The 27167-nt window shown below is 40.8% G+C and overlaps 1 protein-coding gene across 2 annotated transcripts; it reads right to left on the minus strand.

Moving 5' to 3' along the window:
- Positions 1-30: 30 nt before the first annotated feature.
- On the minus strand, positions 31-26931 carry COG2 (component of oligomeric golgi complex 2). Of its 2 annotated transcripts, XM_033144254.1 has the most exons (18): positions 26713-26929; positions 25019-25180; positions 23859-23924; positions 22185-22265; positions 20781-20884; positions 19494-19602; positions 18131-18310; positions 16946-17070; positions 12681-12807; positions 12027-12166; positions 9878-9939; positions 8627-8778; positions 8123-8320; positions 6477-6549; positions 4379-4521; positions 3497-3636; positions 1653-1833; positions 31-540 (listed from the first exon to the last, which is right to left on the minus strand). In XM_033144254.1, exons 1-18 carry the CDS (start codon positions 26782-26784, stop codon positions 439-441), a joined length of 2217 nt encoding a protein of 738 aa, XP_033000145.1. In that variant the 5' UTR covers positions 26785-26929; the 3' UTR covers positions 31-438. The 2 variants fall into 2 exon arrangements, with proteins under 2 accessions (XP_033000145.1, XP_033000146.1); XM_033144255.1 differs by lacking the exon at positions 23859-23924 and having other exon boundaries at positions 26713-26931.
- Between the last annotated feature and the right edge of the window lie 236 nt (positions 26932-27167).

The following is a 27167-nucleotide window of genomic DNA, read 5'->3' on the forward strand; positions in this document are numbered from 1 at the left end:
ATTGTGTGAAGATTAATACTACAAAGCCACTTGAACTTACATGTTTAATACATCTCCTCTCCAGTGATAAAATGTTACAAAGGAAGACAATGGTTTTCTTGTTTATTTTAATCATGTTAAATCAGTTTCCCTGCATGATAAGATTGACAATAATAATAAAAATAATAAAAATAATAATAACCTTTCATAGCTTTGTAGTAGATTGCTTAGAAATATATAAACTTTCTTCCATACAATGGAAAATGAGAGTAAATGCTCTTCTATAAGGTTCTCTCCTTTTTGGTGAAACAAGTTTAAATGTCTCTTGAGACAAACTTAACTTGCTGCTGAAGCTGCATTAGGAAGCACTTCATTGCTACATAGTACTTGACGAGAGAAAATAAAAAGAAACCCTCTCCTTTTCAGAAGCCAGGCTTGCTCTCTCTCATCGGCTGAAAATCATGTTTGTTCTGCTGCTATCTGATCCTTGGCAGCTTGAACAAGCTCTGAAAGAGCTGAAAAGCTTTTGATGTTGCTCAGCTGCAATCCCATCTTCTGTATCTAAAACAAAATATCACAGTTCATTTATTATTTTTGCAGGCAAACGCAGAAAATTCTTACTTCATCATTGCATGATCAGAAGATCTATAAGACAAGCACACAGAAACTGTCTTGTGTTGGCAGCCACTTCTTTTATTTAGCATGCATTTTTTTTTTAGGCAGCTGGAATAAGTAGCATTTGATAATTCAGAAATGATAAACATTTCCAGTTACTTTTGCTGGCTGGGACGTTTTGATGTTCGCCAAGCATGAAACAGCATGTGTGCGTGTGTGTGGGGGGCAATTGCTGTTGGTACCTGATGAAGTGCACAACTTGAATACTTGCTAACGGATCTCAGCTTTGCTGCCTGGGGTGCGGCATAATACAAAATAGCTACTCCCACCAAAAGAGCAGCAAAGAGACGGGAACACGATGGTTCGAATATGGAAATCTATTCCATTTTGATTGTTTGCAGAATGCCTTCCACTGACATCTGAGGACCAACACTAAAAGTGAAAGATGTACCTCTAAAGGGAGACCATTTGAGGGGCAGGGGTCTGCAAAGGAGAAAGCCCTTCCACATATTTCCCACCCCAAATTTTAGTAGGGACAACAAGCAGAGTCCTACCCACTTGAGTGCCAATTATAAAGACAGAGTTTGCTAACAGTGGAGGAGGCCCTCTTGCAGTTATTTGGGTCATGCGCCAAGACAACGAAACACCGTTGCACAGCCTGAAATAAATGCTAACTTCCCTTTCAAAGGCATGAAATATCTGCTTCCAGTTATTTCTGATCCATCTGTATTTACTCAGGCTTTTGTTATATGGTGATTTTTGTCCTCAGCAACAATACCTGAATTAGAGTTTCAATGAACTGTTGTTATTTTTCTCCTGGTATTGTGCTTTTATTGTTATTCTGCTGATGATGTTAAGATGAGTTACACATCACCCTGAGCCGCTCCCCTCTCATTTTATTTCACTTTTAATTTGTATACCACCTTTCTATATTGCTATACACAAGGCGGTTTTCAGTGGTTTACAAGCTTTGGAAGGAGGCAGATTTATATAACCCAGATAAAGAAAATTGTTATCCCACAAGAACACACACACATTTGTGTCTGCATCCAAGTTACCTGAATTCCAAAGTGCTCCACATCCAAGGCCAGCTGCAGGCGGATTTTGTTATCATCACTCATGCCTCCATTTGGAGAGGTGCTATTTGCCATCACGGTTTTTCTTGCCTGCTTCAGCCTCTTCAAACTCTCTTCCATTTTCTTTACAGAATTCAGAATATCTGATATTGTCTCAAAGTACCTGAGTAAAGAGATTCATTAATGCATTAGACTGTGAGTCCCTTACGGACAGAGTGATTAGCATTCAGAAAAACAACTCTAAATCTGCTTTGAGCCCACAGGGCACAGCCAGATAGAAACAAACAAAATGTGTGTTTGTCTCTCTCACTGAACTCATTAAGACTTAAACGTTTGGCTGGAACATGCCAAAGCTGTTAATACTTAGATTCTTCCTTTACCTTACCCGTAAGTTGTGTATACGATATCAGACCCCCAAAATCAACTATTATAACGGCCTCAGTCCAGAATACCCGAAGGAGCGTCTCCACCCCCATCGTTCTACCCAGACACTGAGGTCCAGTGCCGAGGGCCTTCTGGTGGTTCCCTCACTGTGAGAAGCCAAGTTACAGGGAATCAGGCAGAGGGCCTTCTCGGTAGTGGCGCCCGCCCTGCGGAACGCTCTTCTACCTAATATCAAAGAGAACAACAACTACCAGACTTTAAGAAGACATCTGAAGGCAGCCCTGTTTAGGGAAGCTTTTGATATTTCATGAATTAGTGTATTTTAATGTTTTGTTGGAAGCCGCCCAGAGTGGTTGGGGAAACACAGCCAGATGGGTGGGGTATAAATAATAAATTGTTGTTGTTGTTGTTGTTGCATATTTAATAGCCGGGCCCACAAATGCCACGTGGGACATGGGTAGCAGTTTCTGCAGGGCCAGCTCCAAGTTTCTATAGGCTCTGGGCAATATGAAGGCAGTGGGCTCTGCAGCACCCAGTCACATGCTGTTGCCAGTCCTGCTGCTGCATCCCATCACTGCAGAGCTGGGCTGTGTAGAAGGAGAAGGGAAGCAGCAGCAATAGGGAAATCGGAGACTGATACAGGCCAGAAGACCAGGGTATAATCAGTGTGGCCGGCCAAACTATGGAGGAAAAGGGTCAAGGAAGGAGGAGCTGGCTTGCTTGCCCAAGTGCACTGCTAGAATTAGTGCAGGAATTGGTACAGGCCTCATGAATGGAGGAAGGGAAATGCAGAAGGCTTGGCTGATGCAGCAGAGGCTGCATGATGACAACAATAGGAGTTGTTAGGCAATCAAGCATGTCCAGTGGGTTTAATGTCTGTAAATGACTTTGTATACATAACAGTAAGATTCTAAAAACAACAACTCTACACCAAAGTTTCCTGGGAACTATAGTTAACTGAAGACAACCTGGTTTGTTTGAAGAAGAAGAAGAAGAAGAAGAAGAAGAAGAAGAAGAAGAAGAAGAAGAAGAAGAAGAGTTTGGATTTGATATCCTGCCTTTCATTCCCCTTAAGGAGTCTCAAAGCGGCTCACAATCTCCTTCCCCTTCCTCCCCCACAAAAAACACTCTGTGAGGTGAGTGAGGCTGAGAGACTTCAAAGAAGTGTGACTGGCTCAAGGTCACCCAGCAGCTGCATGTGGAGGAGCGGAGACAATAACCCGGTTCCCCAGATTATGAGTCCACCGCTCTTAACCACTACACCACTGCTGGCTTCTACTACGAAGGGAGGAGCAAAGGGGTTATGTGTGCAGCCAAAGTGCTCACTCCCATCTTACTTTATCTAGCCCAAGATGTGATTGCCTTAACCCACTGTGACTTGGGAAAAGTTGAGTTTTTAATGCTGAAATACCCTTGTGAATTTGCATTAAATTTTCACTTACTTTTGTGTGCTTTTGCTAAGGGCTCCTTCAAGCCACTGCTCAATTACAGCTGGTTTTAATATATCTTTGTACTCATTCTTCAGTTGGTGGAAAGGTTTAAGAGCAGTGTCAACATAGGGCAATGCTTTGGTTGGCACCTCCTGGTTAATGTTACACAAATTGACAAGAAAAGGAGTAAAAAGCTCGTTATTTTAGAGTTCAAAACAAGCAAAGCTCAACATGCTCATACATAAGCAGTACATGAGAATTCAATACTAGGTAGTTAATCAAATGGTTTTTGAATACATATACATATCACCTAAACCTCAATTAGGTTCCTTTCTGAGCCTACACATTTGACTTTTTCAGAAAAAAAAGTATTTTTGTTGGATTCCCATCATACCAGGCATAAACATGCACGGAAAGGGTTGGGGTAGGAAACCGCTTGCCCTGATAGTGTTGAAGTGTGTTAAGTAGTAGTTTGTCTGAGTTAAATGAATATGACAAAAAGCAATGGACATGTTATCAAATGTCCTGGGGGAAATGGGAAACAAGAGATCTCAAAGTATGTGTAAAGGGCAGGTCTATTCCCATCACATATAAACCGGGGGAAGGTTTTGGTTTGAAGAGGTGGGCATGGCAGGCTCAATTGAGATCCATAAAGTGTAAATTAAACTAGGAGAAGTTGAAAACTATGTTCCTGCATGTAACACAGATCATCATTAATCAGCATAACACTGTGCTCTTCCATCTCATATAGCTCATTGATGATATCTCAGGTTAGAAATTATATGCCGAAGCTGTGCTTCATGGGGTTGGGGGCCATCAGCTGCAAGTAAGTGGTCAAAGCATTCTACGCTGCTGACACAAGCCTTTATTGTTTAAATATGAAGTGCGTGTTACCTTATTGGTTCTTCTATATAGCCTTGGAATATCAACAGCACTTTTCAGGCAACCGAAGCAAGAATCACTTAACTCCTGAATAAGCTTACTGTTCAAGGTTGGCCAGCAACCCTGTAAAGAGTCCTTTGAGTCTTCCAGGGCTCCTGTTAAGAAAAAAACAAACTGTGGTAAAATCTGAGCTCCCCTGATTTATCCCAGATGAACACACACCTTTGGAGTATTTCTTAAGACATGTGTACACTGCCCTTCGTTAGAAATTCCAGGGCTATTACAACAGTCTTTTTCAACTCCCTGGTCCATCCCCCCCACCCCGCAAAATGTAATCAAATAAAGAAGACAGTTACTATTTATTATGCTGTGTTACATTGACAATTCACAGAATAGTCTTCAGCAAGTGTCAGGGAACAGGCATCGCCCAGTGGGGCGGTGCAGAGGCTGTCAGGGGATAGAGAGCCCCAGCACTGTGGGGATGGCAGGGGAATCTCCAGCGGGAGCAACAGGCAGGAAAGAAGCCCAGCGGAGAGGGGGCTGGGGGATGCTCCAGAGACCCAACACCCACTCAGCGGGCACAGACAAGACAGTTCCGTCGCCCCAATTACGCAGGGGTGTCAAACGTAAGGAGGGTAGGAGGAGAGTGGGGGTGCCCAAGTTCTTATGTTGGGAGCGCTCCCGAAAAGCGCCACTTCCGGGATCTGAAAGTGACTAAGCTGGTCATGGACTTTTGAGCTCTGCACTGTACATATGTGCACAATAAAACCTGTAAATATATGGGACCTGAGTCGAGCCCCTTTACTCACGAGGAACCACAGCAGAACCCTTACAGCGAGGTTTGGATGGTTGTGAAGTGACTGGTTATCTGCCACACCCAAAGCCCTGCTAGCTTTCTCCAGCCAGAACAAGAGGTATGGAGGGGTTGCCCCTCTTCCTTCCTGTGTGGATCTTCTTTTTCTTTATCATTCCCCACCACTACCATTGGTTCTAGAAGGGGGATTAATTATGCCAATCCCGTGGCCTCTCAGATGAACAAAGCGCCTGGAATCTAACAAATCCAAGGCTGTCTCCGCCTCCCCTGCCCCACAACTGGAGCAGCCTTTCAAGGGGTCTAACATTAAGTAATGAAACACTAGCAGTAACTCTATGTTCACAGGGCTATCTGCAGACATATCAAGGGCCTCCACAGTGGACGTCCCACTCTGCCAGGCTCTTTTCCGCTGGTAGGACACCACTGATTCTTCCTATCCCCCTCTACTCAGCGAATCTGTGCTTGAGGATCTTTCTGCCCCGATGCATTAATATTCCAGTATTATCTCTCATTAATACACATACAAAAGGCTTGGGGGCAGATGCTAAAACACTGCCTGATTAAAGTTAGGCCATCAAGCAAGTCCTATGGGTTCATGACAATTCTATGCTCCTTCTTCATATGCAAACATCTTCTTCTTTCCCTTTCATTTCTAAAGCTAATCAATAATAATAATAATAATAATAATAATAATAATAATAATAATAATAATAATAATCATTTTATTATTTGTACCCCACCCATCTGGCTGGGTTTCCCCGGCCACTCTGGTGGCTCCCAACAGAACACTAAAAACAGAATAAAACTTCAAGCATTAAAAACTTCCCTAAACAGGGCTGCTTTCAGATGTCTTCTAAATGTCAGATAGTTGTTTATTTCCTTGACGTCTGATGGGAGGCGTTCCACAGGGCGGGCGCCACTACCGAGAAGGCCCTCTGCCTGGTTCCCTGTAACCTCACTTTTCGCAGTGAGGGAACCGCCAGAAGTAAAATATGTGTTATACTTGCACTGGCATTTTTGCTACCACAGTTAGATCTAAATCACAGTTTCAATCACAGGCATTCCCAATCTCCTAACCATAGTCTGCCAAATAAGGGTAGGGTCTCGCATGTATAAAATATTTAGAAATTTCCTCTAATTATGGTGAATCTTATTGAATCAAAAATAGTCTCTCTCATTAAACAATTTATCTCCATTAGGCATTTGCCGATATACTTCCCAGCAGAGTATGTTCATCATATCATATCATGAATATGTAACAAAAAAATATAAGCAGATACCTGAACTCACATTTACCTGAGATGCAGGCTATGTTCTTGAAACCAGTGGTTTCAAGTTTTGGTTTGATAATTTCCAACAATTCAGGAAACTGAAAGAAAAGTAATATTCAAACAATTACAGCTACATTTGAATATGTTTTCTCAATATATTCAAATTCCCCATGCACAGAAGTGTTTCTTGTGTGCAACTACAGTATAGAAATTTTACTCCAACATCACAAAACATAACATTTTGAAAATCAGCTACGCAAATGTCAGACGTAACAGCAAGAGATTCTGAATTCAATGCAGCGCACTATGAAAGCCTCAAGGCAAAACATCTAGAATTCATGAAAAAGTCTTATTCAAAACAGCATACTTGCTCCTTGAAGCATTTAATTAATCTTGAACAGAAAAACTGATCAAAAAGTCACACTCAAACAGACTTCACAGCACCCCAGTGAGCTACGAGGCCTGTGCTGCAAAATGAGAGCTTGACAGTTAAATCTTGCAGAGGGCTCAGAGGCTAATCAATGAAAATTTACACTGCAAGAACACACACATGGCTCACATCCCAAAGATACACAAAACCACAGAGCTGCTTTCTATAGAGAGTTGTGAAAAACTGAAGCAGCAGCAGCCATGAATGTTACAAATTGATGGCAAGTTAGACTGCAGGAGATGAAATAATTCTCTATATGACATTTTGTACTGCATTATATCTTCCCTGCAGATAGACATACTTTAAAGTAAGCAGATAAACCTTGATATATCTAAACGCCATGGAACCAAAGGCACAAAGATTAAGGAATATTTTCTACGTCTGCAACCATTATTCCTACAACAGTCACAGAGATAGTATCAGCACCCTTTATGTGAGCATCCATTCTAATGCTTAAGGTGCTGGAACTTATAGCTATTACTGAACTGAAGGCTGCCATTTAAATATTTCAAAAGCTCAAGTTCGGTGTCAGGGTGGGGTTAATAGCAGGACAACAAAAGTGGACTTTGTGGACCCTTACGGTGCCTAAGAGACAGAAATTATATATGTGTGTGTAAGTAACAACCATTAGCTCAAATTGAGGATACAGTAACCATAAGTACACTCAACTTAATTAAACACATTAGTTAATATAAGCCCTCCAGATGTCCAAATAAGTACCAACACAAGATTGACACTTTTAAAAATATGTTCAAATGTAGCCAGGGCAGTGAGGTCCTTAGACCACTGCATAATACAGTTGTACCTTGGATCTCAAATGCCTTGTGACTTGAACGTTTTGGCTCCCGAACGCTGCAAACCCGGAAGTGAGTGTTCCAGTCTGCAAACGTTTTTTGGAAGCCGAACATCCGACGCAGCTTCCAATTGAGTGCAGGAAGCTCCTGCAGCCAATCGGAAGCCGCACTTTGGTTTTCAAACATTTCCGAAAGTCGAATGGACTTCCGGAGTGGATTCCATTCGAGAACCAAGGTATGACTGTAGATGGCGGGTGTTTATCCTTCTAGGCTTGAAGTATAATTTCCTTTCCCTGATTTTTCTTTTTTCCTTCTTTGTTAAATTTGCTAACAAAAAATTGACAATAATAAGCATTAAGAAAAAAGTTCAGAATCAGAGTCAGCCGGGCTCAGAGAACCTTAGGCCTGATTTGATACTTGACATGCAAACCAATGAAGCATACTAACCCATTCCTGAAGCTTATCCAGATCCGAAGCAACAAGCACCAACTGAGTGGTGGATATGGAAGCTAAAGGCTGAGACTCTGGACAAGAGTCGTTTCCTTGGTCTTCAGCAGAGTTTGGGTTCAGTGGGCACTCCTTGCTACCGCTTGCCAATGATTTTTTATCCTTTGTACTTTCGTTAGAGATGGGCCTGAGTAAAAGCTGTGACATAAAAAATGAAAATGGCAAAGAGGTTATTACAGACATACTATATATCAAATAATACACCTCTCAGCACAATGTCCGTTCATAAGTAAGTTCCACTGATTTCAATGGGAATTGCTCCCTAGTAAGTGTACAGTAGACTGTAGCCTCAGGCTATCAACACAACACCCTAATTTGATAAAGCTACAGTTAAACAGCATTTTGGCTTGTCATACAGGGTTTAGACAACCCCCTAAAAATAACAACTCTAAGACTTGAAAAGTGAACCATAGAACTTTGAGAGAGGCCTGTGGTTTTCCTCACCTCGCCAATAAAAAACGAATAGCGTGCTACAATCTGCAGTGAAAGCTTCCAAAGGCGATGTGTGAGCAATGGCAGAAATATCTGATCTGACCAACACTTCTGCAGACTTGCACATGCAACGTGTGTTGCCAAGAGGCTGTAGGAACTTTGAGCTGAAAAGAAAACACAGGGATAGTTAGATTATTAGTCACAATCCAGAACTGTAGCCCTATGCATTTTTCAAAATGATCCCAATTAGACCAGGTTTTTATGAACATTTATGAATATTTTTTTTGCTTTTATTCTCTTATTTCCAATCCTGTACCCATACCTGCCCCATAACCTCTGAGCAGCACCAATGTTTGGGGGAATCACTGACACATCTTATGTAAAGACATCTGTCTTTACACAAGCTAAAGTGACAATAAATAACCCTGAGACAAATATCTAGCTAACTTAAGACCCACCCCCACCCCTCACTTAATTCTGAGGAAAAGCAACTAACAACCACCCAAGATTATTAATAATAATAATAATAATAATAATAATAATAATAATAATAATAATAATTTTATTTGTATTCCACCCATCTGACTGGATTGCCTCAGTCATTTTGGGTGGCTCCCAACAGACTATTAAAAACACGATAGCTGGAGGTCAGAGGCAGGCACATCTTATGGATTCTGGGTAGCAAAGTCACAGCTGCTGAGGAAGGGGAAAGGAAGGCTGCTGCTGTTTCCTTAATAACCTATTAGCTTTTTTTAGGAGGGTTACCTCTCATTACAGAACCATGGATGGAGATACAAAAGCAAAATGATGTTATGCTGTGATGGTGCACATTTTATTTCAGTGCTACACAGAGGTTGTAGAACTACCTGTTTGCCAACTGTCCCTCCAGTCACACACCATTAAATGACACAACATTTAGGGCTGTAAGCGAAAGAACTTTTGTCTTCTTCCCCGTGCAATTCATTCTTCATTCCTAGCCACTATGTCTAGCCATCACTGCTACCCAACTTCCAGGCAGGGTTAGCAGACAAAATTTCTGCCACAGTTGACGTCATTGGCTAAAAGCAGAAATCATTCTTGAGAATTATTTCCTTGAGTTCCACCTTAGACACTATACTATTTTTCTTAAAGCATAACTGAAGTTCCCATCAGTACAAACATGACAGATATAATTGTGAAGCGCTTTATAGTAGTGAAAAATGATTATTTGTCATTCATTCTCAAATCCTCACTGCACATGCTAATTACAGTGAAGATCTTTACCTGGAGCTTCTTCTAAGTCATCAGAAAACGCTGTTTCTAAGGCCCCCGCTATTTCTCTAAACCTAAAAAATAAAAATAAAATCCTAATTAAAATTAGTATTTGGCAGCTTACTGCTGCACGCTGTAGTCCAATTCCCCCAAATGTATTTCAAACCCGAATACCATAAGAATCTCTATAACACAACAGCAATAACTGCTCCCATGGAATAGAAGAATGACAGCAGGAGAATGAGAGGCAGTATCAGAATGAGTGTTAGGTATGGAGTGGAAACAGAAGAGAGTTCAAAGAAGAGTCTGAGACACAGAGCAGTTAGTTAATGTTGTCGTCCCTAAAGAGACTGCCCCTTCATCTGCAAGGCCAATATATGTAAAGATAAAGGGACCCCTGACCGTTAGGTCCAGTCGCAGATGACTCTGGGGTTGCGGCACTCATCTCCCTTTACTGGCCGAGGAAGCGGGCATACAGCTTCCGGGTCATGTGGCCAGCAGGACTTAGCTGCTTTTGGAGAACCAGAGCAGTGCACGGAAACATCGTTTACCTTCCCGCCGGAGCAGTACCTATTTATCTACTTGCACTTTGATGTGCATTCGAACTGCTAGGTTGGCAGGAGCAGGGACCAAGCAATGGGAGCTCACCCCGTTGCGGGGATTCGAACCGCCGACCTTCTGATCGGCAAGCCCTAGGCTCTGTGGCCAATATACATTCATTCAATTCAACCCTTGGTAGTATAAAGGCCATCCCCAAATGGATAGGGCTGGTAGAGAAATGCTGGACCTTGCGAGGCCCCTAGAGGTTTCCCCAGCCTCAAGTTATCATCACTATTTTAGCAACTCTTTAAAACAAAAACTTTTGAGTTTTGCAAACTGAGACTAAATTTAATGTTGCACTAGAGCAGCCTTTTTCAACCTTGGGTCCCCAGATGTTTTTGGCCTACAACTCCCATCATCCCTAGGTAGCAGGACCAGTGGTCAGGGATGATGGGAGTTGTAGGCCAAAAACATCTGGGGACCAAAGGTTGAAAAAGGCTGCACTCGAGGGAAGTGCAGATTGGTTAAGAAGCTTAAAGGGGAAAGTTTTCCATTGAAAGAGGGAGGGGGAAGGGGAGCAGGGATGTGCCTTAGTTCTTAGAGTTGCTTCTGATGACCCCTGGCTGGCTAGGCCTTATGACTGTGGCACCAACAGTTGCCTTTTATTTGCTAATGGACACTGCCACAAGGTTCTGCAAACATTTCTAGGGGATGGAAATCAATAGTTCTTTCTGATACCCTGAACATGTTTGTTTTAAAAAAAGAAAAGTACTATCACAACCAAGTTTTCAGAAATATAAACAGAAGCAGCTTGTAAGGTTATCTGTGTTTCAAAAGAACATGTGGCAATTGCTATCAGTCTATCTGGAGGAACGCCACAGAGTGCAAAGGGTCCAAGGAACACCACAGCCAAGTCAAATGTTTCAGTCCAATTAAGCAGGAAGGTTGGCTACCTTACTCTGGGTTTGCTGCTAACATTTAATTATTTATTTAATAAATAAGTCTAATTCTTTTAGGAACAGCTTCGTTTCACTTCATTTCACTTTTAAATTAAGCTGTTACCATTAAAAAAAAACCCTTCGTTTATTAACCACATGAGTTTTAGTCAATCAACTGAATTTGCATATGAGTAAAAATAGTAATTCTGAAATATGAAGCATAATTTCGTATTTGTAGATGATGGGTTCCTGTTGTAGGTTACATTATCTTATGTGTTCTCTTCTATTTGAAAACGTATGACATCACAAAAAGGTAAAATCAGATGGAATGTAATTGTTAAATTTCCAAACACCTAATAGGAGAAACTGTTCCTGTTCAATCCACATTCTACCACATAGTAGGAAAGCTGACAAAAAAGACAACTGCAAACCACAGATAATGTGTAAGATTTGAAAAACTGTTCTATTTCAGTACTTGTTGCACAAAAAACGGAGATACATTTGGATGCTGTTCTGACAAACAGCATGCTATGATACCAAAGGACATTTATTCCACTTTTCAACATTTTTGCCTTTGTAGGTTCCAGCAGGCAGCAAGGAACTATGTCTTGCAAAACATGAAAAATCTTTTTATCTAAATGAAGTAATTTCATGTCCCCTAAAAATAAAACTCAAATACCAACCTTATTTGGAAATAAACAGGCAAATTCCATTTATCATTAAAGCTGTGGTAAGAAGGATGTGACCGTAGTCTTTTAACGCTGGCTTGTGAGCCACACTGCCGTTCAAACTTTCTCACAAAATCCATGCTTATAGTGTATTTCTGAAGAAGGAAAGTATACTTTAAGGTATATTTCATACTTTCTTTAACGTACAAATATTGAAATAACATAGTGCTATCTATCCAGCTCTCTGAAATCCAAAATACCAGCTATATAATTAGCAATAGAACTGGAAAACTAACTCATTTTTATTCAGCATATTTTTTTTTGTTTTGTTGCAGCTCCTTGAGGGTATCTTTTGATGAGCAGAGAAAACACAACTTCCAATTAATAGGAACTGAGATTTTTAGTCAATTGAGTAGGTTAAAAGGCCTAGTACCAAGGCAGATCAAATGATGCTTGCTTGTATCAAATAATACTTCATGTTGACATTCTTTACATCAATATTATTGTTAATCTCTGTATAGAAAATTCAATACATGACACTGCTCTTAGTTGTTGAATTTGAGCATTCTGTATTTCAAAAATCATTTTCTAGTTTTCATATTAAACTAAAGCCCCACACTCCTTGGTTCATTGTGTTAAATAGAAGGTTAATAGCATATTTTAAATTACCTCATGAAATGCATCTGGGTTTCCAGGATTAAACAGTGATGGCAGCTTAACTTCTAAACCACGTACTATTTCTGGCCACACAGAATTTACCAAAAAATCATATCCAGGAACAACATTCCCCTTTTCGCTGCAAAATTAAATAGACATTTTTCTTATAAATACTTAAAAGATAAGCATTATCAATAATTATACAAAAATGTACATTAGTAGGTTTGTAGCATGGCATTTAAATATTTGACTATTTCTACTAGCTTAATGTCAACATATTCTTAGTTTCTTATCATTTTAACGTCTTGTCTTTTTGATACTACAATCAAATCCAAATTAATTAACAGATACAGGTGAAACTCGAAAAATTTGAATACCATGGAAAGGTTCATTTCTTTCAGTAATTCAACTGAAAAGGTGAAACTAATATATGAGATAGACTCATGACATGCAAAGCAAGATATGTCAAGCCTTTGTTTTTTATAATTGTGATGATTATGACGTACAGCTGATGAAAACCCCAAAGTTGAAATTGTTAATTTGGGGTTCTGTACTTCTATGAAACATATAAATCTGCTTATATAAATCTGTGGGGATATACTCAGTCTGGGAAAACTTTATATATATATAAAAAGTTCTGCTCAGCATTCTGAGCGGAACTGGCATTCTGAGCAGAGGGCATTTAGGATGAAAATTTATGCCATGCTGAAATTTATAGCACAGCAGCAGCTAGTTCATACTTAGTGCAAATACAGGAGAACGTGTTAGTCAGTGGCTTATCAGCAGGAGAGCTAGCCAATAGTGCTCATGATCCTGCACAACCTGTAGGTGAATATCGCTACTCAGAATTGAGTTTAAGGGTGCTTCCAAATGGGCAGGTCCTATCCAGTTGTGGCTTTTCTGCTACAAGCTACACATGAAATTGTAGGCGACTTTCCACATCACTCAGAACATGTTGTGCTGCATGCTTGTAACATCTCTCAATGATAATGATGATGATGATGATAATAATAATAATAATAATAATAATAATAATAATAATAATAATAATTTATTACTTATACCCCGCCCATCTGACTGGGTTTCCCCAGCCACTCTGGGCAGCTCCCAACAGAATATTAAAAACACAATAAAACATCAAAGATTCCCTAAACAGGGCTGCCTTGAGATGTCTTTTAAAAGTCAGAGTTTCCAATAGGAGATTAAAAATACATTAAAACATCAGTCATTAAAAAACTTCCCTAAACAGATCTCCACTCTCCAGATCTCCACTCTTCCCTAAACAGATCTCCACTCTCCAGATCCCCACTCTTCCCTAAACAGATCTCCACTCTTCCCTAAACAGATCTCCACTCTCCAGATCCCCACTCTTCCCTAAACAGATCTCCACTCTTCCCTAAACAGATCTCCACTCTCCAGATCTCCACTCTTCCCTAAACAGATCTCCACTCTTCCCTAAACAGATCTCCACTCTTCCCTAAACAGATCTCCACTAGCGAGGACTTAATTCATTTCTGACTCTATAGCACAAAGATGTTGTTCAAATGGGGTGTGTGTGTGTGGTTGGTTCAGGGTAGGATCTTGTGATAAAGAGGGCAGGCAAAGATAGGGAGAATCATTCTTTTCTCCTGAGTCTCTTGAACAAAGCTAAACATAAGGTGCTGGGCATTAAAGGACAGGGAAATGGGTCCTGCAAATATCAAAACCGCACCTCTTTCAAAAGGTGGAAGAGTCTTTCTAAAGCTGTCAATAGCTGTGAGGCTTGTGCTACACGTTCGTAGTTTTTGAAGTATTTTCTGAGGCATAAAAAGACATGGAAGTATCATGGAGGAAACATACTAGGAAGTCCACGATTTAACAACTTTGTGTGGAGTAGCAATTTCAGTGTAAATACCTCATTTGAAAGCATCCTAAGCTCAGAACAAGGAACTGGGTATGCAGGAAGCCCTATTGTACACTTGATAATTGGGCTATTAGACACTCCAGCAAATGGATGTATCAGTGAGGAAAACACTAAAAGGCAACAAACATGGCTTACTTCCTCAACAGCTACAGATAAGATAGTTAAGTACCGGTACATCCTGAGCCTGGGCATAGAAATGATATGGGCTGGACACATTTGCTGTTCATCCACACAGTGGGCCATGTTATGTGTCTGGTTTTAACATCAAAAGGTCATGTGCTTCAGAGGAATTGAACCCTCCCTGTGGTCTGTTGACTGCAGCAGTTTTAGTTTAGCCCAGCTCATTATGGAGCTTGAATATGTGAAAAAAGGGTAAGGAGGTAAAGTGGAAAATGAAGCAGGACTCAGTTTCCCTCAAGAACACATAATAATATAGACATGAATGGGAAACACACATGAACATTATTGTGGCTGCCCCAGGGAGTAAGAAGAAACTTTGTTTTCTTCTTCCCTGAGTTCCAATTTCTAAATGTAACTAGCATCACATACAAATTAGGATTTATAGCCCATTTGATAGTTCGGAAACTTGGGAGGCAGAGTGGGGGAATGAAATGTTTTATAGTTCTCGTCCATCACAAACAAAATATTAATGATTTTCTCTTATGAAAGAAGATTAAACCTATTCAGGGATTAAGAGAATTGAAATGTTAGCAAAATGTTAAGTCATAGGAAGAGTACGACAATGCCTGGATAATTAGGAAAGTATTTCTGCAGTCTCGAGAGCTAAATCCTAAGCACCGATAATTGCAGTCTACTGTGTTAACTGGTCTGTTAAGAACAAAATAAATGGATTCAATTTAGGTGGCCTGAATTCAATTGCAATATGAATTAGGCACTTATTTAAGGAGATAGCAGTCTGAAATAATATGCAAATTGCTCAGTCATGTGGTTCCACTAGTCAGATTTACACACTCTCAGGAAAAACAAAACATTTTTCTTTTTTGATTTTACATAGACAAATTAGCAAACTACATTTTCCAACAATTGGCTGTTACATGCTGTAACACAATGACCCATTATATGAGATAGCACCAACCTAGTACACACAGATTCCAGAATTTAGGCCAACAGTAGAGTAGATACGCAACACCCTATGTCTTGATGGAGTAGCCCTAATTCTGCACAGTCAAGCTCATAGACTTTACACTGCAGTCCACGGCTTCCTGTTGCCTGTGATTCCTCTTGCTGAATGGTGGACATCCTTTCTGTAAAGGCTTGAGTTATAACAGTTTTCTAGTTCCCCAAACCACTACAAACATCAAATCCAAACAAAATACAGCAGGTGATTTGAAATTGTCTGTTGAAATCATGTCTAGCACATATTTGGAAACACCTGAATATACCAGATGTGCTATCCTGGATTAAGAAATTAAAGGACCCGGCAATGAAAAGAAAAATATTTCATTAATGAAGTGAGAATAAAATCAGACACTTTCAGAATGAGTTGGGGTTATTCTATTGACCCCCCCCCCTGAAACCACAGACAGGAATATGGTGCTGATAATGCTTTACTGAGCGTGAAAAGAATATTTAGGCTTTTAATCTTTTTTCTTTCTGGAAAACAGTTGCATTTTCAATAATATTCTCAGCAGGTTACAGCATCTCTATTCTCTACTGTAAGATACTGATTTGCTGCAGATGAGGATCAGGAATTCTGCTTGCATCATTTCAGATAAGCAGGGTGCTATCAGACTAAATCACACTCAAGAGTAGCCCCACTGAAATTGATGCACCTTAGTTACAACTAACACAAGCCCACTGACTTCAGAAGGTCTACTCATCAGATAGTCATACCTTGTTTTGCGACCGGGATCCGTTCTGCGCACAGAGCGGTTTGTGCTTCTGTGCATGCGCGAAGTGCGATTTAGCGCTTCTGTGCATGCGTGAGTGGCAAACGCGGAAGTAACCCGTTCCGGTACTTCCGGGTTTGCTGCAGACATTTGCTGAAGCGGGCGCTAGGCGAGGTGGACGTTCGAGGAGGTATTATTGTATTGTCCATACAGTGGTACCTCGACTTACGAATTTTTCGACTTACGAATGAAAAAAGTGCCCGCATGCCTACAAATTTTTCGACATCCGAAGGACATCCGTTAGTGGTTTTAGATGGGGTTTACTTGACTTATGAATTTTCCCGAATTTTTTGTTTCCAATGTATTCCTATGGGGAAATCCGCTTTTTTCAACTTACGAATTTTTCGACCTATGAATGCGCATTCGGAACGGATTAAATTCATAAGCCGAGGTACCACTGTAGTTATAAGCGAAACTGAAACAACAATTGCTCACGCCATTTAACAAAAAAATGTTTGTGTTACCTTGAAATACCTCCCCCTGTTACTTCACGCAAGAGACGGCAATGGAGAGGAACAAACTCCAGCAATTTGTTGTACATGGTCTGGAGGCCATTAGGGCGAGATTGAACAAACTGTTCCACAATCACCTGTTAAAGAACATTTAGTATCAAATTGAAGATGCAAGACAAGAATTCCAGTGCAAAAAAAGATTAAAATATCTTCCATCTACAGCCCAAAGTCAATAATTACTGCATTATCATAGCAATGCTCAAAATGCTGTTTAATAGATATAAAACATTTAAATTAGCTTTCAGTTCTTACATGTAACAGCCTCCCGATGTTGTAACACACTGACACACTATTATTTTTAGCACCTGAACATATTCAGGGTCTAGTGGCAAATGTTTTGTTGTTGTTCAGTCGTTCAGTTGTGTCCTACTCTTCGTGACCCCATAGACCAGAGCATGCCAGGCACGCCTATCTTTCACTGCCTCCCACAGTTTGGCCAAACTCATGCTAGTCGCTTCGAGAACACTGTCTGACCATCTAATCCTCTGTCGTCCCCTTCTCCTTGTGCCCTCCATCTTTCCCAACATCAGGGTCTTTTCCAGGGAGTCTTCTCTTCTCATGAGGTGGCCAAAGTAGTGGAGCCTCAACTTCAGGATCTGTCCTTCCAGTGAGCACTCAGGGCTGATTTCTTTAAGGATGGATAAGTTTGATCTTTTTGCAGTCCATGGGACTCTCAAGAGTCTCCTCCAGCACCATAATTCAGAAGCATCAATTCTTCGGCGATCAGTCTTCTTTATGGTCCAGCTCTAAATTCCATACATTACTACTGGGAAAACCATAGCTTTAACTATACGGACCTTTGTCGGCAAGGTGATGTTAATATTATTATTTATTAAATTTGTAGATATCAGGGCAGTTCACAGCATAAAAATGCAAGATAAAAATATAAATGTTCAAATAACCTGCTTTCTGCTCTAACTTTCTTTCCGCTGAGTTCTTTATCGTAAGTCAGAAAGAGCCCCAGAAGTACTAGACACACCGTATTTTTCTGTCTATAAGACGCCCCTGTATATAAGATGCCCCCAAATTCTGGACATTATTATTTATGGAAAAAATCTAGTCTTATACATGGCAAAAAAACGGTATATACAAAACACAATGTATTCTCCTGAGTCAGTTGCCTCCAGCTTCACTTACCTCATCTACATATGGTTTCACAAGCACTTCACCAACTAATGCCTCAGCATCCCGTGTCTTGTCTATTGTTGCATAGGTTCGCAAGCAATGGCGGATTATGTCTATGTTGGAAGTTTGAAGGCCTTCTAAAAGCAGTCCTTCCAAGGACTGCTGCAGCATTGCTGTTATCCCAACTATTCGCTATGATTTGCAAAAAAGAATGAGAAGAATTGTTATAGCTGTGCCAGAAAAAATAGAAATATCCACTAGTTTTATTTAGTCATTTAAGAACTGCAATATAGCCTCCAAAACCACCAATCACCAATATCAGGTTAAAACACTAATCTGAAGTTTACCAGAAATCCAACCATTTAATGATTTTTATAATTATTATTGAATGGCTGTTAAAAATTAAATTGTTTTAAACAACATGCTTGGATATTTGGGAAAAATAACATTGGTTGAGGCATAATTTGAGTTAATATTACATTTATTACGTGTGTTTGCTGATGATTGTACTCACAACAAAACTGACATACTGTATTTGTTAAGAGTTCTGGATGGTAAACACTGCTGAGCATGTGGGTTAAAAGTGTAAAAATATTAACAATTTGTTGAAAGGATAATTTGTTCTTTACATACTGGAGCAGTAAATATCAGAAAAATGTACTGCTATACATACAGTTTTAATTGATAGGCATGATAGGGACGCGGGTGGCGCTGTGGGTTAAACCACAGAGCCTAGGGCTTGCTGATCAGGTCGGTGGTTCAAATGCCTGTGAGGGGGTGAGCTCCCGTTGCTCGGTCCCAGCTCCTGCCCACTTAGCAGTTCGAAAGCACGTCAAAAGTGCAAGTAGATAAATAGGTATCGCTCTGTCGGAAAGGTAAACGGCGTTTCCATGCGCTGCTCTGGTTCACTAGAAGCGGCTTTGTCATGCTGGCCACATGACCCGGAAGTTATACGCCGGCTCCCTCAGCCAGTAACGCGAGATGAGCGTCGCAACCCCAGAGTCGGACACGACTGGACCTAATGGTCAGGGGTCCCTTTACCTTTTTCTGATTTGCTTATATATATATGTATTTGCAAATATATTTTTTAAAGCCTTAGCTGAGATAATTGGTGATTCACCTGCCAGAAGGCAAATAGAAATGCAAGCATTTCAGTCTCCAACAAACAAGATTTTAGGGACTTTAAGGAGAAGAGAACATATTGGCTGACTAGCTGTTTGGTAATAGATATAATTTTTGCATTCTCCTTGTTCATCACAACTACGGTCCAAGATAAATGCATCAACTTTCATAATGAAAGCACCACTGAAAGTCCACAATATTATTATTATTTAATTGCGACAATTTTTTTTGGAAAACAAGGCAACATACTTACTGGTTTCAGCTTGTCTAGGAGTGGCATTCCTTTGCTCTGTACTGCATGAAACTGTAACTGGTTGAATTCTGTGGCAATTCTTTCTAAAATCTGTCCAGTCAGAAGTGGACTTGCAAAGGAATTGGGACACATCAGGATATGATTTTGATAAATAATGGCAGTAGATAATCATAATCATAATCCCTCTCCCCCCTTCACACAAACACACAGTCTCTTCCTATATATGTATGCGTGTATATATACACAAGTTCATGTGATTTCCTCCCAGTTCCAAACAATCCCGCAACAGGGCTATGCATTTAGGAACAGGCTTGACTCTTAATGGCGGAAGCTTTCAGAGGCCTTAGGGCATTGGACAGGTAATTCTGTGTCCCTTGGTGCACCTCCTTCTTGTCTTATGCCTGGGCAAAGCCTACCCAGTACCTCCAACACAATAGAGGCCACATGGGATTATGCAACGTATCTACTCAAACCAGCTTCAGAGCAACTGAAACATGCCAGAACATAGGAAACTGTGCCAGGCCCCGTCTCCTCTGTCAATTCCAAGGAGTGTCAGAAGCTCAGATGGACCTCCTCTCTTCAGAGACCAGCTAGTGAACCCTTGCAAAGCCTAGAGATATGCTGGGGGATTTGTGAAAACGGGCAAGACAAATGGGCATTTGCATTTTAAAAAGATGTACTGAACGCAAAGACCAAGAAGATTTCAGAGGCTAGGAAAATGTTCCAGTGTTATGTCTTCATATGTGATATTTTGCTTATGGTGGTATCACAACACGTAAGTACAGTGCATGCTCTGTCTATCATACATGAAGAATGCATAACGACTGTTTCACTAAGCAATGGGTCAATCATAGGTTTCTACCATATATACAGGTCATGAAACAGGCACGTGTGTCTTGCACAGGTTTGTGTGCACACCTCTTCCATACATAGAAACAAGATCTAAGCAGGGAAAACGTGACCATAGCTCCCTTTCGTTGCTGGCACAAGATAAAAAGCAAGAACCATAGAGCCATAGGGAAAATCTACAACTAATTTACTCCAGAGCAGCCCTATGAAAGTCAGCAGACTGCTCCACACAATGCTCCACAGGTGGCAGGACAGGTGCTCTGCTAACTGTAAAATGGCATTTGCTATTTTGGCATGTTATTATGACAGGAGCAATTGGTGTATCACGAACTAACTTCTTTAAATAGTTGCTTCCTCTCATTTTAGAGTTTCAAGATGCTGATATATGGATTTCAAAGACAGACAGAACTAAGCAAAAGCAACTTGCTCATCCCATACCTGCTTCCTTCTAGTGATGACGTTTCTTTAGAATTTTGGGAGTGCAGAATTTTCTCAATTTTCTCAACTGCTTTAATAACTTGAATAAGTCTCAGGACACACATCTGGTTGGGGGGGGGGGACAAAGAAAAGACAAACTTCTCATATTGAATCTGAGATATTTTCTTCCCAACAATTTGCAGGTATTTTGGGGAAATGATTTGACTCAATTGGTAAGGAGCTGGAAGTAATAAACCTATTGCAATATGATCTCTGAAGTGCACCCCTATGCCAAAGGGACCCCCACTTCTCCACTGCTGAGGTTAATAACTGTATGGAGCTCCCAGTTAAACCTGGTGCTTCTTGGCATTAGGGGGGGTGAGTTGTGTCAGAACTGCAACACGTATTAAAGGCAGTGCCTTCTGTTACCACATTCAAAAGAATGCATAAGAAAAAACAAGGAACCCAAACGACAAAAACTCCCTATGATGGGTTTTGTCCATGTTTACCATCATTTAAATGCATACTGTTCAGTGCAAGTGGGAAACAGTTTTAACAGTACAATCCTACACATGGCTATTCAGAAATAAGTTCCACTGAGTTCAATGGGACTCACTCCCAGGTAGGTGTGTATCATAGCTGTCAACTTTCTCTTTTCTTTTGTGGGAAATTCCCTTATTCCAGCGCCGTTTCCCATTGCAAAAAAAGGGAATGTTGACAGCTATGGCCGTTTCCCAATGCAAAAAAAGGAAGGTTGACAGCTCTGGTGTGTATAGGACTGCAGCTGGCAGAGCTATTCAAAACAGGAAGGGAGAAAGAATCAAAGGCAGAGAAACTACAAAATCCAAAGCTCTGTCAGGTTCATGTAGAGAGGGTAAACTTGTTTTTCCTCCCTTGCCATTAGCTCTGAGGTCCTGTCCATCAGTTTCCCTCCCATGGGTTTCTATTCTTCCTGCTCTGGGTCTTGTGCAGTTTTCTCCTTAGTTTGGTAATGTACTAGAGGCATGAGAGCACTTTAGATTCAAGGCCTCCTTCAATCCATCCTGACACACCTTTTTTCTCACTTGCATTTGAGCACCGACAGGACAGGGAGGATGTCCACAAAGGTTCCTACAGCCACAGCAAGGTAGCCTCCAATGAGGGATCTCCCTTTCTACAACCAAAGGGAAGGTGTATTCTATTCTATAACTCCTAGAACACTCTTCAAGAGAACAGAGGTCATGCCTTGAGAAAGTGTGTTAGAAAAAGTAAGGCCCTGATCTTCTAGTAAAGCAAATCTGCCTTTACTAGTGCCTTTTCATTTTGCCATGTCAGAAGATTGCATGAAGTGCTCTCAAACTAACGATTAAATTTCCATATGGTGGTATATATGTTCGTTTTGCGCTTTTGCCATAAAAATGCAATAAATGGATCTGCCTGCTGTACCTTTTTCGCCCTGATATCTTCTTGTTTAGACACACGCTCATCAATTGCTCGAATTCCTTCACTGACGCATGACTTAAGACTCTGGAAAGAAAAACAAACAAACAAAACACACACTCCATATTTCCTCCCAATTAAAACAAGCAGTTCTGTGCACATATGAGTTAACATCTCTCACACAGATTAATCACGTCTTTCGTGCCTTTCTAAAATGCATAAGCCAGTTATGAACAAGGCCAAAATATTTATTCAAAGCCAAATCTCAGGTGCTACCTCCTATTATGTGCTCAGCTGGAGCTCCTTTCCCTCCCGAAACGTGAAGTGGAGAAATATCACTTATTCCAGGCTGTGCTATAGTGACTGCAAACCCATCTGTCTTTTGCAACAAGACTTTCCTATGCTGAGCTACATTTGAAATTAAAGGTGGACATGACAGGAGATTGCAGGGCTTGTTGACCATAGGCAATTTCCAATTGAGCATGATCACGGACACATTGCATCCAACTGGCACCATCCCACTGTTGATATAACTTCTGTTTGTTTCTGATCATTCCTAAGGTCCCTTTCCAATATTATCTTAGCAGCATGGGAGCCAACGTTGTATTTTTCCAGTGCTACTTCAGTAACATAGGATGTCTGAGGTCACAGGCAATGCAGTGCTGTTCATCTTGGAAGCTTAGTCAACAGTGACGTAGTCTCCCATGTACCTGGGGCTTTCATCATTCCCATGCCAGCATAGGAAGGACACATCCTTCCATGATCTAAGGTAAAGTGTACCTTACAAGTTCTGGATGGCAGCTCTCCTACTGCTTTCTGTGTGGGAGCATCAGTTCTAAAGAACATGACCCTTTACAAATTTCATTTTCAGAGCCTTATTAGATTTTGGTAGAACCACCTATAATCATGAGTTTCCAGGCAGTGGCAAGACAAAAAGAGTGTAGTTCCTGGTTCATTAGGTAGATTAGTAAATAAACGGTTATGGAGAATGAGGAGTGGTGCTAAAAGAGCTCAGGGAAATTAAATATGAGGAAATTCAGCCCAAACAGAAGCAACACTTCAGTTCTTGCTTTCAATTTAATCTAACTGCGCTCCTGTAAAAAAAAGAAATGTCTCAATATCTAGAAATTATTCTAGTTATCTTTTCAATCCATTGGTTCAGAGACATTCCATCCCATTTCTATTATTTCAGTTCATGAGGTCACCTAGCTAATCTTGCATGTGTTGCTGGTTATTAATATTATTTCCTATTTTAATGCCATCTGCATATTTAATCAACACAGCCCTGCTTTCCTTTCCAACACATAATACATTTAACTTTTTTTTGGGGGGGGGGGGAAGAAGTGACTGAAACAAATAATTTGCTTTATAGAAACAAGTACTTGCTGTTCTAGAAAAAAACATGAAATTGTTTTGCTAAATATACTTTATGCATAGGTTAACATAAATGTATGTCTATTTGACAAAAATTAAGCTAAAAGTTGAATAAATGCTCATTTATAGTTCTTGCCTCTGTTCTTACCACACAATTAGGGCTCCTAAAATGGTTTCTAAATGTTCTGAGAAAATGTATTTTGCTGCTTCATGAAATCCCCTATGTCAGCCCCATATAGAATTTATTTGGTTTCTCAATATTTTCAAAATCAGACAAATGATATGAGAAGTTATTTCAGAACATACCATAACTTCCTCTCGCAGTTGTCCTAAAGGCACTGAAAGCTGATTAAGGGCTTTGTCCATGCCAACCTAAATAAATTGTCCAAACATATTACATATTACGATTAATGAGCAGTTGAAACTGTGTATGTGAAGATATATATTTTGTAACAAATAACATTTCTATTGAAAACAAATGTAAAAAATAAATAAATCCTGTTTACAATCAGTACTTCAGAACACATCCCAACTAGCAAGTAATCCTGACTACTATATTTTCCTAATGGCTGGCTGTCATTGGTACAACAGAAATGGCACTTGTACATTGCTAACTTGCAATCTCTGGCGAGCTGGCTCCAATCCTGCACAGAATTATCTGTGAATGACTGCTGAAATCAAACAACATAAACTGTGGACAAAAATGGAAGACTGTGTGTCCACATACTCTATATGTGCAGTGTTCAATAGGTACCTTATCTTTAGTGCTGTTATCAGCACCCCATGCCAACTAAGCAGACAGAAGAAGGATCTGGACCAAAGGGACCCATTTCAAATCTACACTCAGACAGGAAACTCATTTAGTGGTATGGAACAAGTCCTCCTAACGCACACTAGAAGACTTTTAAAGATTTGCATATTCTATCTATTTTCAAAAGTATCAAATGCTATAAAAACAAAACCTTATCTATCCATTCATACTCCTTGAAGGAAAAGTGGGATGCAAATATGATGTGAGAAAGAGCTTTTTATATATATTTTACCTCTGGACTATTTAACCTCTCTTTTCAAGCATGCATCAATTCACAGCAATTGCACACACTTTTTCATATTGCAGCTAAGAGATTTTAATCCAAAGGTGTTTTTTTATTTACCAGTTGTCTTCCTTCTGTATATTGAAGTATCCTATGACATCCTGCACACCCACCTCAAACAGCTATTCACCTACCAAGCCCTTGTCTAGAAGCTTCCAGTACCTCCTTAAAATGTAAGGACCTCCAAATGTTGCTGGACTACAACTCCCATCATCACTGACTGGGGCTGACAGGAGATGCAATCCAACAACGTATGTAGAGCCACAGGCCCTGCTTTTGGAAGTATGTTGAATATTAGCATCTTCAAATATATATATATTATTAGTATATTTGTACTATATATACATATAAAACATCCAATTTGAAACTTACAAGATTGGTGGAAAGATTAACAAAGTCTGCATAATCCTTGTTTATGAGCTCTATCATGGCAGTTTTAAGAAGTTTGTAGTAGAGCTCAAGATCATCCCGAAGCTCTTCCAACTGAACACGTTTCCTGCACTCCGACACAAAGTGATCGACATCAAAATCTGGCTATATATGAAACAGGTAAATAATAATAATCAGAATTTAAGAAATGGCTCATAACAGAAAATGCAATTCCTTGTAAAAGCAATTTGTGTTTATCTAACTTCCAAGAATGCTTGAAGTGAAGGGATAAAAATGAGACCCATGGACTAGGAAAAGTTTTTGTTCTAAATGAAACACTAAAATATAAGATGTGTACTCTAAACACAGTCTTATTGGTTTGTTAAAGTGCTTTATGTCTGTAAAGCCTAACCAATTGGTACAATTCAAAATAATATTAATGATGAGGATGATAATGATGATGATGATGATGATAATAATAATAATAATAATAATAATAATAATTTATTACTTCTACCACCCATCTGACTGGGTTGCCCCAGCCACTCTGGGTGCCTTATAATAGAGTATAAAAGAACACGTGATACATCAGGTGTCTATGGAAGGTCATATAATTGTTTATCTCTTTGACATCTGATGGGAGGGCGATCCACAGGGTGGGCACCACTACCGAAAAGGCCTTCTGCCTGAGTAATAATAATAATAATGGGTCTGACAGCATAAGACATTAGAAGAGCCCTCATGAACTACACCAAAGGCCCATCTAGTCCAACATCCTGTTCACACTGTGCCCAACAAGATCCCTATGGGAAATATAAAGGTAGGACATGAGTGCAACAACAAAGAATGTTTTAAAATTGTATACTGTAATTGCTTACATCCAGGAATCCCCTTTATTTTATTTTATTTTATAGATATTCTGAACAGCAGTTTTTCAAGGAAACAGCTATGTGTCCAGAATTAGAATCACTTAATTGTAGAGCTGGAAGGGACCTTGGATCATCCAACCCAAACTTCTGCAATGCAGGAATAGGCAGTTACTGAACCCATAATCTTACCAGCACCATGCTCTAACCAATGGAGCAGCACAGTCTCCGTGTATGACGGACAGCAGTACCATAGCAGGTGAAATACAAAGAGCTGTCTGGCAGGCCGCAACACAGGGATGCCTCACAGACCAGAGGACCCAAATCCAACAAGGGAAACATCCTGGCTGGGGCATCTAGATTTTAAACGGGTTCAGACTGAAAAAAATGTGTGCGTGCAACATACAGGAAACATAAAAGCCCACACAAGATCGTTCTGCATGCCATGCACAAGCAGCATGGACTTCCTTGTGAGAATGTAATAACGTGTGAACAGGCCAGCAATAGGGAGTGTGCAGGTATTCATCTATTAAAAAGAGGTGCATATATCCCTATCTCCCCCACATGGAGAAAAACAACCTATAAATCTCCTCTGACAACCCCACTAAGGAGAAAAATGAGCTATTTTGAAGGGCTTTCCGGGTGGGGGGGTCAGGACTAGAGCTTCCCTGGGGTGACGAGGCCTGCGAGTCACTCCAGCCCAGTCAGGGTCTCCCAGAGACACGCATCTCCCCACACCTCCCAAGTTGCCCCTCCTCTCCCTTCAGCCACGGCTCCGGCGGCCCAGCCAGGCGCCCTCCTCCTCCTGCACAGGGGCCTCCGCCTCCTCACCTTCATAAACTCGTCCTTGTCGAAGCACAGGTTTTCGGGTCCCCGGGGCAGGTTCATATTCCACGTCTCCATGGCTGGCTGGCGGAGGGCTCCGCTCGCTTCCTCCCTCCCTCCCGGAGACCCGGCCGCCACGTCTCTTTCCCGGATCTCCGCTCGGCTTCGGCTTCGCAGTCGACACAAAATGTACGCGCGCGCGCCACACTTCCGCCAGCACCACGGCGCCGAGACCGGGCACCGCCGGCCGCCTCCTGCGCTCGGGAGGGCGGCCTCCAGCGGCCTCCGGCCTCACTGCAGGCGCGCTCGAAGCCTCCTCCTCGGGACGGGATGGAGGAGCGTCGTAGTCGTGGGGACCCCGTTTTCTAATTCTCACCCTGGGAAGTGAATACCGGGAGGGGAAAGGGTCTGACCTCGGCCCCAGAATTTATTTTCCAGGCCCGAGGTCGACGCCAACCTAT

This window comes from Lacerta agilis, chromosome 3 (assembly GCF_009819535.1).
Source record: "Lacerta agilis isolate rLacAgi1 chromosome 3, rLacAgi1.pri, whole genome shotgun sequence".
NCBI classification, from domain to species: Eukaryota; Metazoa; Chordata; class Lepidosauria; order Squamata; family Lacertidae; genus Lacerta; species Lacerta agilis.

Bases quoted from the DNA above. Each gene is read 5' to 3' on its own strand.
- COG2 (XM_033144254.1), bottom strand. From the start codon at position 26,784: ATGGAGACGTGGAATATGAACCTGCCCCGGGGACCCGAAAACCTGTGC. The intron at 3,637-4,378 runs GTAACACGCACT...AACATTAACCAG, and splicing joins TATATAGAAGAACCAATAAG to GAGGTGCCAACCAAAGCATT. The intron at 541-1,652 runs GTAACTTGGATG...ATTTTGTTTTAG, and splicing joins TGGAGCACTTTGGAATTCAG to ATACAGAAGATGGGATTGCA.